At 42.3% G+C, this 15,080-nt stretch overlaps 1 protein-coding gene across 2 annotated transcripts in view; it reads left to right on the forward strand.

Annotated features, from left to right (window-relative positions):
* LOC308093050 (insulin-like growth factor 1 receptor) overlaps positions 1-15,080 on the forward strand; it is a 114,194-nt gene that overhangs the window by 68,294 nt on the left and 30,820 nt on the right. For both annotated transcript variants that reach the window (XM_080439258.1, XM_080439259.1), the window contains exons 10-12: positions 9,724-9,937; positions 13,883-14,247; positions 14,900-15,033. In XM_080439258.1, coding sequence (XP_080295384.1) covers positions 9,724-9,937; positions 13,883-14,247; positions 14,900-15,033 — 713 coding nt within the window. The remainder of the gene's footprint in view (positions 1-9,723; positions 9,938-13,882; positions 14,248-14,899; positions 15,034-15,080) is intronic.

Consider the following 15,080-nt stretch of genomic DNA (forward strand, 5'->3'; position numbering starts at 1 on the left):
AATGCATTTTATTAATTGTAGGATATATTTGTTTTAACTGAACGCAGATGTACAAGCTCTTGTGAAGACATGCAGAACATTAAACCAACAGCTACGTATTAGCCACTCTGGATAGTGGACAAAAAGGTAATTTCTGGGCCTTGATAATGGTGCAAACTGGACTATACAGTATAAAGGGATATGTTCAGATTAACCACATGAACTCCAGCGTTTCTATTCTGGACATATCAAAATAAGCGAGCAGTCGACACAAATAGGCAAACTACAAGACCAGTATAACATGCACCCCCACAACAGCACATTTTCCTCCAGCCCCATTAACTCACTCACTGCCAATGACGTGTTGACATTTGTTTGGGAAAAACACATGCACCATTCTTTACAGTTTGGCTGCACAACTGTTACAACTGGTACATCTTCGTGTTACTGTCTTACTGAGCTTATTGTTGTCTGGATATCATGGAAGACCAATTTCTCGAAAGTCTGAGGTCTCATTATTCCTTGATGTGCTTGATACACACATCCATCCCCAATTGAAAATATAGTGTCAGGTTTTAATTTTGCCTGCAGTCTCCTGCCTGCAGGATATCTGCAAACAATTTCACACAGTGATCTGGGAATTACTGTGGATCAATATGAAGTCCAGAAGATATTTGCACATACATGTACAAGGCCTCAGGTCCAGACGTGATATGTGGCCGGCTGCTGCATTCATGCAGTCAGGAACTTGCAGTGGCTTGGTGTCCCATCTACCAAAAGTCACTGCACTCACTTACGGTTCCGTCCATCTGGAAAGATTCTACTATAATCCCTGTTCCCAAAAAGGCCTGCTGCAAGGAAAATAATGACTACCGCCCAGTCGCTTTGACTTCAGTAATTATGAAGTGTTTTGAGAAAATCATTGTCAGTCTATTGAAGGCAGCGGTTGGTTGTTCATTGGATACTTTTCAGTTTGCTTACAGGAGTAACAGGTGTATAGAGGATACAGTTTTGGCCTTGGATTAATTTCTTTTGAAACACTTGGAAAATAACAAAGCTTATGCACGCCTTCTTCTTGTAGATTTTAGCTCAGCATTTAATACAATACAGTCACATCTCTTAATTAAGAGGTTGAGGGACCATAATGTCCATCCCCTTATCATCAGGTGGTATTATTCCTTTTTAACTGAACGTACTCAAAGGGTCAGTGTGAATGGTACTTTGTCAGAGCCCAGAACCTTAAGTACTGGAGCACCTCAGGGCTGCGTTAGCTCACCGGTCCTTTTTACTTTGTACACAAATGAGTGTAGAAGTGCGGGAACCCGAATAATTACATCATAAAATTCTCGGATGATACTGCCATCTTATCCCTACTGGATAAGGATAGAGATTTAGCTGACTATTTTTTAGAGGTACAGAGGTTTGTAAAATGGTGTGATGACAACCACCTTGTTCTTGACGTTAGGAAGACACAGGAGATGGTGTTCGACCCCATGCGCATTGGTGACCACAGGCCTGTGGTCATTCATGACTCGACCATCTCACAGGTTTCTTCATATAAATACTTGGGCATTTTTAACTCACTAACCTGGAATACACGTGGACAGTCTCTGTAGTAAACTACAATGTTTTACATGGAAAGTTTGAACTTCTGCCTTCTGGTAGAGGGTACAGTGAACCAAAGTGGAAGTATATTGGGTTTAAAAAATCGTTTGTACCAGCATCAACTCAAATGTTGAACGAGGCTCTGAAACAGCACTGACTGAGAGATTTGATTGATCACTATTTGTGCACTTGTGTAATGTTGTGTCCCCCCTCTGGATGTATTTCTACTATGTCTTTTGTCATTGATGTCTTGTGTGTGGCTGCAGCAGGGGTGAAAGCCCAAGACAAATTTCCCTTGTGGACAATAAAGTTTACCTTGACCTTGATGGGACCCCCCCCCCTTCCTACCAGACTACAGAACCCCATTGAAAAAGCAAGGACTGTCCCTTTTTCTTCCATTCTGGTTGATTTGAGGGCATGTCAGCAGATGACAAGCCAACAGGTGCCTCTAATTAGCCTCTGATTGGCCCTGGTATCACTTGAATGGTTCACAGGGTGCAGAAGGCAGTGTGAAACACTATACGTTGAAAACTAACATGGGCAACCCTCCTGCCATCCCCAAAGTACCAAAATATTATTTACATGTAAAATTGCATTTACTGTTCATGGCACCATTAGGTGTAAAGACCACAAGATCAGCATTCCCACCCCAATTGTATAGTTCCAAACCATGTGACTTCAATTCCATGCTTAGGTTCTGTGTTGCTAAGTTGCTTAGAGCGTGTGATTGTATTACGGAGATTAGTGGGGTAAGGGCAAAAATATATGCCTCCTCTCAGCATCCAACACTGCTGCTTTTCACTCTGAGTCTGAACAAACATTTTCCACTTCTGTGTCTCTCCTTCTAATCAGTGATTGACACCAGCTGCTGACTGGTGTAAAAATGTAGACCTGTCCACTTAAAGCCCAATCGGGGACATTTTAGTGGGGGAGGGGTGGAAGCGTAGTTGTATTCACCTAGCCTGTGGTGGACATAAATCATCCACCATGAAAATGTGTCCTGGGCTTTATTGTAAAGGCAAAAGCAAATTAACAGGTAGAACACATGAGTCCTGCAACAGATTTTAAAACACAAGTACGGTGTGTAGTCAAAGAGGGCAGGGAGCTCTACTACTATTAGCTGATAAGATGAGAGGGTGTATTATCCCACGTGTGTGACCACCACTGATGAGCTGGTATAGAGACATCTTATTTGCTGGATTCTACTCAAACCGACTGTTCATGGCACCATTAGGTGTTAAGACCACAAGATCAACATTCTCACCCCAACTGTATAGTCCCAAACCATGTGCCTTGTCAAGTGGTCCCCAATCAACTGGTGTGTATTCTGAAAAATGTCCCCAAAAGTTGCCTAAACAAACGCTTGTATTCCAGGGAGAGGGGCAAAAAAAGTAGACCTGTCCACTTAAGACCGATTGGGGACACTTTAGTGGGGGGAAGGAAAACAAATCTGGATTTCTTTGCTTTCACTCAATTTAGAAATGTGATTTTGGACTCGAAGTCTGTGTTGATGTCCATAAATGAATCTCTTGCCATAATTAAATTACGCAAACTTTTCTCATTTGCATAATTTGCATACAATATGTACTAATTGGGCCAAAACCAGGAAATATTATATAATATATTTTTGCTTGTAGTGAATTCAGGAAGATGATCATTAATCATTCATCTAGATCCATGTCTAATGTCCATTTAAAAGTGTCAGAATATGAATTATTTAAAAAATAAACTCATAATGCCGACCCTGAATGTTGCGTAATACGTAAACAATGTTTTTATGAGCACCTGCCAACATTCTCAATGGCAAATCCTGGACAAATACACTTCGTGCATATCGGATACTTCTTTCCAATACGTCGTCCTCCAAGATTTTCTGAAAGATGGACCATTGACTGATGGTGCTATATCAGAATATCTGGACATGGCACGTGAGCACCCTACTGGTAGACTCTGGGTGGACTGCCTGGTTTGTCCTACCTTTATTGCACTGCGTTTACTTTGTGCAGAGAGAGGGGGATACTTCCTCCTACAGCAACACTGCCTCAAGCAGATGGTCCTGTACTTCTTTGCTGCTGGGCACCATAAGTATGCATGGTACATCACCTGGTACCTCAAGATGGTGCAAAATCTTCCACATGAGGCCAAGCAGGATCTTTTAGCTGGGGCTCATGTCTGCCGCCACTCTGACGGTGGAACTGCTGTACCTGCTGACCAGTTTGGTGAGCAGACTTACATTAACACATTGCATGCCAGTCGCGTAGATCTACGCGAACCTATTTAAAGCCGCAGCGTGCCAGTCGCGTAGATCTACGCGAACCGCCGATTCCCATGTTAAGTGCCCCAGGTGCACTTTCCGAATTTTTTTGATCCATTTCCGTTTCCGGTTTCCGGTCGGAAACGGAATTATTCGGGTTCCGTTTTTTTTCGATCGTATCCGCTTCCTGTCTGGGATCCTGTTTAAAACTCGATTTTCTCTGGTTGTTGTTTTTCTCCTCGCTGATCACTGTTTAGCGTGTATCGGCTGTAGCTTCAAGATGGCGGCACGGATTTGGAAACTGTTTTCGCTCGCCGTTTCTCACGGATCCGCTGTGTGTTTAGAACCAAATGAACGCGCACTTTTAACTTATTTAGCGAGGTCTGTGGCGACATGAAAAAAACTAAAAAACAACAATAAAACGCTGGCACTGGTGAGTACATTATGAGATTAAACTCTGGCATGGAATGTGTTAAACAAGGGAAAGGACAAGGTGGTTTGAAAGGCCTCTCAACCAATGAACAACAAGTTGCAGTGTGGATCAATTCCTTATTTGTTCCCATCTTTCCCAGATAGTGGAAGAAATGTACACAAGTCAGGAAACGGCAGATAATCCAGAGGAGGAATATGCACATGTGGAAGGAAAGGAGAATCAGAGTTGTGGGAAACATGAGGAGAAAGGTGAGAGACACAGAGAGCTGGATCAATGGGATTGTGTTAAAATCATGGAGGAGTTCCAGAAACACTCTCATCCCTTGAAAGATAATCAGAAAGTCCTGTACAACATTGTGAATGGACAGGTGGCTCAAAACTCTGTGAATGCGTAGAATGCTCTTCAGATTGGTGAACAGCAGAGCCATGACTTTGTAGCGTCTCTTCCAGAAGGCTTCCATAACACTATTGAGAAGAGAGTACCATGGAGGTGATGAAGAAAGCCGTCACTGGCAAGGCAGTTTATGACATGGAGGTCCTTTGCTCGACTCTTAGTCGTAGGCATAGCAGTGTGGCATAGATTTGAAAGATGTCTTTGATCATGAGCTCAGCCCTGTTCCACCATCACTGATCGATGAATATGGTTGCCTGAGATAGGGTGCTCTACCACATTGTCTGGCCTGTGGCAGGTACAATTGGGGACATTGCCTCTAGCATTAAATCACGCCTCAACAAAGCCTACACTGCAGTTGGAACTGATGAGATATTTGTCATCTTTGACCATTAAAGTGATGAGCTGTGATGAAGAGCGCATCAAACAAGATGCAGCTATCATGCCTTCTTTGCACATATGACCTCACTGCTGATAAGATCCTGTTGTGAATAACATGGACTGCATCGTAAACCATGAGGAGGCTGACATCACCCTCATTAGCTACGTGCTGCAAGCTGCTGGAGCAGGGGCACATACCATACAAATCTTAAGTGATGACACAGATGTATTTGTCCTGTTAGTGTGCTGGGTTTGGAAGGCCAATGTTCATTCTGCAGTGCAATGGGATGGCACCATCCTGAACATAAATGCCACTGTCAGGGCATTGGGCGAGAAATGCCAGGGTCTCCTGGGGATGCATGCCCTGTCAGGATGTGCTGTATCCTACGCCTGTGGAAAGGGCAAGGTATCTGCCCTGAGAGTACTCCTGGGAAGTGGCATGCCTGGTCTGAATACAGTGCATGGGGAACCTAATGCCACTCACAGTGATCTAAAAGATACAGGTACAGAGTTACACTGTTTGGGATGAAGAAGGCCAAGAGTATGAATACTGTTCACTACCAGGACTATAGACAGAGGGGGAAAAAACACCTGAGCCTCCAACTGATGCTGCACATAATGCATGCTCATCTCCAGGTTATATTGTGTGTGAGGTTCTAAATTAACTTCTGAGATAAGTGTGAGGTTCTAAATTTACTTAATGAATGTATTGCTGTTTCTAGTATTTGGTGATTTATTATTAGCTAATATCATACATTATGTTAATGGTTGGAATGTCACAATCTACATGTTTTTACCTTTCAAATGAGCATGAGTTGTGAAGAAGAACAGACACTACCATTAGCAGAAAAAAGACAACAGTTCTGAGGCAGTTGATTCACCCTCTTGTCCTGCTACATATCACCCTTTAATTTGCACTTAAGTGAAGATGTTTTATTTTTTGTTAATAAAAAAGTTAAATGGTGCTATTGAAAATTATGCTGTTAATGTTATTTTTTTTACTGATCAATGTTGAGAATTGTTTTTACAGTGTGGACTTGTTTAGTGCTTTGGAGACATACTGTGCTGTCAAAAGCCTAAATAAGAAAGACACTTTTATTTTGAAATGTTCAAAATGCTCATTTGAACATTTTCATGGTGGATGATTGATGTCCACCACAGGCTGGGTGAATACAACTACGCTTCCACCCCTCCCCCACTAAAATGTCCCCGATTGGGCTTTAAGTGGACAGGTCTACATTTTTACACCAGTCAGCAGCTGGTGTCAATCACTGATTAGAAGGAGAGACACTGAAGTGGAAAATGTTTGTTCAGAGTGAAAAGCACCAGTGTTGGATGCTGAGAGGATTCTTGAAGATGGATGGATGGATGGATGGATGGATGGATGGAATCAAAGATTGAAGCTGGGAAGACTGGACCTTATCAAGCCATCGAGGGGAATGCCACTGGTGCGATAAGTGTTTCTTTTAGTGTGTATTATGTCTTTGCTTAATTCTACTGCTGTTGCTTATGTATGATGCTAATGCTGGAACACATATCACTGCTATAATTTATGATATTTGATTGAAAACGCATATAGGCTTAATACAGTTAATGCTCTTGATGAATGTTTATTTTGTTAATATGACCAGATTATGTGAAAGTACTGTGATAGTACATTGATTCATAACTTAATTTTGAGTGATTGAATTTGATTGTTTGTACATTCCCTCTGTTGGCTAAGCCATGTTTCAAGTTTGGGCAGAAGATTCATATACAATCCCAGAAAAGTTGACACATACTGTATGTGACTACATGGAACTTGTATTTGGGGGAGAGATCGCCCTCTTGTCATCAATGAGTAGGCCTCATGTTACCCAAAGTTGTATTTTAACCACAATCCACATCCATGTCAAACTGTCCCTATTTTAGGCTAATGAACAGTAGTTTAAGTAATGAGTCTAGCTGATAATGTTATTTATACAAAGGAAGAACAAGCATCCAAAGAGCAACATACTATTAGCTCAGCAATTGTATTTTAAAAAATGTCCCCAAAAGTTGCCTAACAAACGCAGCTGCATGTGTGCACATTTTTTCATTTTTGTTGTTGTAAGAGGCTTAAAGGGATATTTCACTTTAAAAAAAAAAAAACTTTTGGTCATTTTAGCGTCTACTCAGGCTTTTGTGAGCCCCCCAGACCGTTTTTAAGTTGCTTGATTCAGTATTTAGATATTTGATATTCATTTTATCAGCCACGCCCCCTTCCTATACAAACCCATTATAACTTCAAACTCCATTTTTAACATGTTAGATTCATCAAAAACACCCGTCCTTGGTTCTGGTGACTCACCCTGCCCTCCTAAAACGCGAGGGGGCCGTGTTTTTTCGATTACTTTTTTCATTTATTTAATTTAATTTTTTTATTGTATTAATTTTTTTTCATTTTCCCAAAAAAATATTAAAAATAAATGAAAAAAGGTATCGAAAAAACACGGCCCCCTCACGTTTTAGGAGGGCAGGGTGAGTCACCAGAACCAAGGACGGGTGTTTTTGATGAATCTAACGTGTTAAAAATGTAGTTTGTATAGGAAGGGGGCGTGGCTGATAAAATGAATATCAAATATCTAAATACTGAATCAAGCAACTTAAAAACTGTCTGGGGGGCTCACAAAAGCCTGAGTAGATGATAAAATGACCCAAAGTTTTTTTTAAAGTGAAATATCCCTTTAAGGGCCATTCCCACTGAGCACTATAACTATAAAGATAACTATAACTCTATTGTTCACCATTGTATTTTTTTTTATAGTTGGTGTGAACACTGCCATCCACTTGACTTAAAAAACAAATTTTAAAACTATACTTTTTATAGTTATAGTTATAGTGCTCAGTGGGAATGGCCCTTTAGAGTGGAGGAGAGAGTATCCCAATAATAATGTGCTTAGTTCACAGGATTAGAAGTAAGGTAGCACCCAAGTATTTCTGTGATTACTTTAAAGGAGGAGTTCACCCAAAAAATGACTTATTTTCCATCAATTGCACACCCCATGAAGCCTTGAATTCATGGATTTATTTTGGTTTTTGTGGCATTCCTAAGACAATAATTTGATGACCGGGTGTGTATCCGGTAGGAGACACAAATAATCTACTTTGTGTCTCCTACCGGATACATTAGCCAGTAGGAGAAGGGAATCAAATGATTAGCTTAGGAATGCCACAAAAACAAAAATAAATCCATGGATTCAAGGCTTCATGGGGTGTGCAATTGATAGAAAATAAGTAATTTTTTGGGTGAACTACTCCTTTAACAAGGTTAGTGATACTCACAGGCATTTCACCTACTGATTTTAAGCCCTACACATTTGACAACAATCTGGGAAAAACATCTTTCATATACTCGGCAGCAGTTCAGTGGAAAGATTTATCTTACAGCCTCAAATTGACCAGTTCCTTTCACAAATTATTGTGATATTTGCATTAAAGAGATGGCTGGCCATTAACATGAATTAATTTTAAATGAAGCACTTCAATGTATTTTTTAAAAGCGAAAAAATATTAGTTTTATTTTTGATTTTGTGTTTTCTGTTACCGTCTTAGTTTTGTATTTGTTAGGTTTTCTGCTAGCTAATTTCTGCCTGGCAACCGGGACACAGGAAGTCAACAGAAATACATTTTATGATTGCAACTTTTCACACTTTCACTAGGGGGCAATGTAGAGCACACACTCCTGAGGTGGTTTGGGGGCGGGGTTATACACAAAACATACACAAAAACCTTAAAAATAAGGACCTTTGGGGACAATTGTAATTTTAAGTGCTAAGGCCCTTTTGGAGCATGGGGAATATGATAACAATTAAATATAAGGATTTCCCTTTGGGGACGGTAAATTTCGTCCCCGATTGTCAAGTGGTCCCCAATCAACTGGTGTGTATTCTGAAAAATGTCCCCAAAAGTTGCCTAAACAAACACACACACACACACACACACACACACACACACACACACACACACACACACACACACACACACACACACACACACACACAGAGCTCTACCAGCACCACTATTGCTCTAAAGGTTAGAGCACACACACACACACACACACACACACACACACACACACACAGAGTTTTACCAGCACAACTACTGCTCTAAAGGTTACACACACACACACACACACACACACACACACACACACACACACACACACACACACACACACACACACACACACACACACACACACACACACACACACACACACACAGAGAGAGAGAGAGCTCTACCAGCACAACTACTGCTCCAAAGGTTAGAGCACCACACACACACACACACACACACACACACACACAGAGCTGTTGTATAACAACCGTTTTCACCAAAAAAAATAGGAAAAATAAGCAAGGAGTGGTTTTCTAAAACTGATAAAGAAGGAGTGGACGAGAGTGTAATCTTTTGGGATGACTTCACATCCGCCCATTCCTTCTTTCAGGGTCCTAGGATCATTCCTAAGTTGCGTTAGAGCGCCCTCTTGATTATTTTTTTTGGGTTGAAAAGACGGAGATCTCCATCATTGGCAGGGCATGTGTTAAACTGTACTTTCTGTGCTTTTTTTTTGTTGCAAACCGTAAAGTATTCAATCAATCAACCAATCACACACACACTCCTGAACCTTTCCTCTCTCTGCGTGTTCCGTTTCATCCAGAGTTGAAGATCCCCATCCGTCTAGCGGCCACGGGCGTGAACGACCAGGAGGAGGGGGGGGAGAGCAAGCCCACCAAGGCGGACCTCGACGGGGATCCCAAGGGTCCCTGCTGCCCCTGTCCCAAGTCGGCCCAGGACCTGGAGGCCGAAGCCGCCGACGCCTCCTACCGCAAAGTCTTTGAGAACTTCCTGCATAACTCCATATTCACCCCACGGTAAGGGAAGACACATCATCTTCTGCTGTTGCTAACTACTTAGGGATGTTTCACTTTTACCCATTCAATCCAGGAACGCATCTGCGTCACTTTTAGATTTCTTTGGCTATTCAAAAATAGCTAGCAGATATACAAGCTCATAGCGCGGCACCGAGCGCGGCACCGAGCTTGCAGATCTGTTTTTTTTTTTTTATCGTGAAAATGTGTGCAAATCTTTGAATATGTATTTTTTCTAAGCGAACATTTGTCAAATGTTTTGTTCCAGGGACCTGAAGATTTGAGTTTCAAATGTTCCCTTTAAAAATATGTATATTCAAAGATTTGCACAACATTTCCACGATTTTTCTAAAATAGCAGATCTACAAGCATATATTTTAATGTGTTCCCATTAAAACGGGAACGCATCTGTGTAACCACTTTGGCCGTTATTTTATATTTTGGCTATTCAAAAATCGTGAACATTTGTGCAAATCTTTGAATATATATTTTCTACCTCTTTTAACTACTACATATTCACCCCATAGTAAGAGAAATACTACTATTCCACATTCATCCTATTGTAAGGAAGAAATACTAGTACTATTAGTACAGTACCACTACCAGTCCATATTCTGCATCTGTAAAGTGTATTACTAATAAATACTATAGGTACGCAGACACATGCAGACACCCACACACATGTATTGTTTTGCTTTCTCATTCCGTTTTCGCACACACGCACGCACGCACGCGCACACACACACACACACACCTAGATGTGAGGCTGTGGGCTGTTGTTGTTTCATCTGGAGTAGTAATGAAATCAAAGGAAGATCCCTTGCAGCCAGACAGTACAAATCAATGGGAACACACACACACACACACACACACACACACACACACACACACACACACACACACACACACACACACACACACGAAGAGTCATTCTGGGTTGTTTGAGGACAGGCATCACTGACTGACGCCGTGGAGAGAGGCTGTGTGTGTGTGTGTGTGTGTGTGTGTGTGTGTGTGTGCGTGCGTGTGTGAGACACAGAGAAAGAGATGGGCTAGGAATGCGGAGTCAGCAATCCACGCTGCAATGAAACCAATTACCATTTACATTACCGTTAGCTTCCAGGCCTTACAGCTGACAGGCCGAAGAGGTGCAACACATCTCTCAACTCTACGTGGCTCTAGTCAGTGTGCTTGTAAAAGGGACATTTCAACCGTGATACAGGTGAACTGCTGCTGCATTGTGGCCCAGCCTTCCACCAATAGGCTCAATGCACAGCAGCCCTATTGGCCAGAAAGGTGGGCCCCTTCCTTACTTCCTTCATAGGTGTTACCAACAGTGTTGATTTTGACAGCAAATTTTGATTTAGTTTTAGTCATAGTCTTTTGAATAAAATTCCATTTAGTTTTAGTTAATTTTAGTCATCTGAAATGTTTTAGTTTTTGTCTAGTTTTAGTCGACCAAATATCATAAGATTTTAGTCGACTAAATCTACAGTTGATTTAGTCGACTAAAATGTATCTTGGCTGTGCCTTGATGGCGTCGTAATGGCTGATTTGCACTTGGTTGCATGCTGAAAATAGCCGATCTACAAGCTTGTAGATCGGCTATTTTCAGAGCGCAACACCTGAGCGCAACCAAACATAAAATGAAAATCATAAAGCATATCATAAGCATAAAAATCTACGCGACCCCCCCCCCCCGTTTTCTAATCATAGGCCGTTGAATATAGCATGTTTCGTCAAAAATGCAGAGGAAATCCAGGGAGGCGAGAAAAATGGCGTTTTTCCAAATTGAATAACAAGGAAGTGGTGGAGGAGATCTTGCGATCACGTGATCTCCTTGATCTGTGTGTGACTGAGAATGAAATGGTAAATTGCGTAAACCACTGAAAACACAAAATCGCGGCAGTGTGAGCCTTGGCAAAATATGACGAGAAATATCATCATTGGCAGTCAAAGAGTTAAGCCTCTGTTGTCTGTTCCATATAGTGTATCACAGTGGTTCTCACTTTTTATTTTATTTCAATGACCCCAGTAACTCTTGAGAGTGTACAAATGGAACCAAATGGGTTCCATTTGTACACTCTCAGAGTTACACACCTGTAAGGGGCCATTTGGAACCCTACCTCAAGGAACCATGAGGGTCCCTGGACCACACACAGAGTGTTTCCAGTAAGCCAACATGCACAATATCAGCACCCTGACTCTGTTTGACCAGAATGGAACAGAGCCTTCATTAGTATCATTGGTAACACCTGTGAAGGAAGTAAGGACGAGGCCCCCAATGTCTTTCCAATATGGCTGCTGTGCATAGATCCCAAGACAAAGAAAAAACAAAGACAAGTCATCTCCGGTTTACTTCCTACAGTATATCTGCATGAAGTAGGTGGACGCCTTTTTAGGAGAGCGCAAGCAGGTTGGAGTCTATTATTTCCAATGGAAGAGTGAACGTGAACACAGCTTCTGAACCATTCTTTATCCCCATGGTCAATGAACTGAATATTGAGCCCGGTCGTCACAAGCCACACAATCTTCCCAACAGTTTCATACTAAAATGGCTTTTTTTCAGAGAGACAAATCAGGATAAAATAAATGTGTCTGTCCCAGCAACACAACTCTTGCCCGGATCTAGCACCAGCACACACAGAATGTTCGCCCACTTAGGAGACTTAGGAGAAAAATCTCTGGCAGTGGGCAAACGCGGCCAGCAATAATTGTGGCAGTGAATGAGTTAATGGGTTAAAACGGAAACAAACAAGAACCATGACTGGACTATAGTCTGTAAATTCATCATTTAAGATGCTCATCCCAAAAATAAAGTCGGATGTCAACTGATGCCTAATTGTGTTTCCTGTCCTCAATTCAATTCTGACAAAACTAAGTCTAGACCTTTAACAATCTGTAAAAGATTCCTGTGCAATTCCGAAAAGGAGATTTAATTTAGTAACGTGTGGCATGGGAGAGTGACACTGGTTTAGAAGGTAATGACTTTCATTGCGTTTGGCAGCGTCTATCCCACGTCCATCTGATGCTCGGGGTGTGTTCAGTATCATTGTTTCTTCATTCTGTTCCCCTTATCTTGCAGGCTTAACCACTTTAACCCATTTAATCCAGGAACGTGTCTGTGTCATTTTTAAGATTTCTTTGGCAAATTTTTAAAATAGCAAACATACAAGCCCGCGCTATAAGCTTGTAGATCTGCAATTTTTGAAAATGTTTGAAAATGTGTGCAAATATTTGAATATATACAGTTTATATTTTTTTAAAACGAACATGACACAGATGTGTTCCCGGTCGCCTCTTCGCGAACATATTACTCCAGTTTTAGCTTCACTACATTGGCTCCCGGTTGTTTCTAGGATTGATTTTAAAATGATTTTACTTGTTTATAAAGCCCTCAATGTTCTGGCACCTTCCTACCTCTATGAGAATCACTGCCTGCCTAGATATGTTCCAAACCGCCCCCTCGGGTCTTCTAGTGCTGACCTGCTTGAAGTGCCTACTATGACATATAAAAAAACACGGTGAAGCAGCGTAGTTCTTTCACACAGAACCAGAGATAACGCGATCCGAAGATTTACTGCTCCATTTTTACTTCAAAATCCTGTATCTCGGCTCCTGTGTACCTTTTTTTTTTACTATGATTCTTTTTTTTTAATGTTATTTTCAAAGGCGTATAAAAGCGAACGGGAGGTCGCGATGACATTTTTTTTTGTGGTGGAAGCACAGTGAAACCCCCTGTGATTAGCAACCATCAGGGGATCGATCATACTGGAGATAAATATTCTGTGACTATCGCTGGCAGTGGGTGAGTTTTTTAATGTATACACTCTGGCAGTTAAAGAGTTAAACAGGTTGAGAATCACTGACTTACACCATTTCACTGACACTCTCTCTCTCTCTCGCTCTCTCTCTCTCTCTCTCTGACCCCTCCCTTAACCCCCCCAGTCCTCCAGATCGTCGCCGCAGGGACCTGTTCGGCGTGGCCAACTCCACGTCGGTCCTCCGCTCCACTCGTTCTCCGCGCTACTCCAACACCTCCCTCACCACCGCCTCTGCCACCACCACCTCCTCCTCCTCCTCCTCCCCCACTCTGTCCTCCAACAACAACGGCACCGGGGGGGCCGCGCCGCCGCCGCCGGAGCCCACGGACCAGGAGTTTGAGTTCTCGGAGCGCTCGGTGAGGGATCGCGAGCTGCAGATCCCCGGCCTGCAGCCCTTCACTGTGTACCGGCTGGACGTGCACGCCTGTGACCGCCAGGTTCGCCGCTGCAGCGCGGCGGAGTTCCTCTTCTCCAGGACCAAACCTGCAGGTAAACAGGATCTCTCTGGATCTCCCGTTTATGTTAAGTCCTTTTGTTCCTATTACTGACCATGACCCCCCTATAGTCCAGTATACCATTGGTTCCCAAGCTGGGGTTGGTCCCCCAAATTATATTGAGGCGGTCCCCAGATGATTAGCTTAATGTGCAACATTATTTTCTCACTCAACAGTAAACAAACATTACAGTATGTATAAGTGTGTACAGGGTATCTGCACATTTCTAAAGTAAACATTGTATTACTTTTAAGACATTTTTTAATACCAAATTGGCCAAATTGTCAAATAAATCGTCAATTTCTTTTAATAACGTGCCTTTCGATTAACCGAAAAAGTTATCCAAAGAATAATCGCTAAGAAAATAATGGATAGTTCCCTATAGTGAGATGTTAAGGATAAGGATAATTCCTTTTAACAGGACGTTCATGAAAGTCCTTGCGGGCTTGTTTCCAATGAGGGCCTGTGAGCAATTAGGGATTAAGAGTCTTGCTCAGGGACATATTTCATTTCATCGACACATATGCTGGCGTGGCCTGGAATCGTACCTGGGGCAACCAGGGCCTCTGGCTCCCTAGGCGGGCTCACTAACCACTATTTCTGTGTTTTGCCACTGAGTTTGAACGTGTGTCTCTCCATCCATCCAGACAAGGCAGATGACATCCCTGGTCCTGTGAGCTGGGAGGGACAGGATGACTGGGTGTTCCTACGTTGGCCCGAGCCCCACCGGCCCAACGGACTGATCCTCATGTATGAGATCAAATTCAGACTGACCGCCGAGGTACGACTGACCGAGGTTCACACAATGACAATAATGGAATAGAAGGA

Source organism: Gymnoscopelus braueri (genome assembly GCF_963280865.1).
Source record: "Gymnoscopelus braueri genome assembly, chromosome: 1".
In the NCBI taxonomy this organism is placed as follows: domain Eukaryota; kingdom Metazoa; phylum Chordata; class Actinopteri; order Myctophiformes; family Myctophidae; genus Gymnoscopelus; species Gymnoscopelus braueri.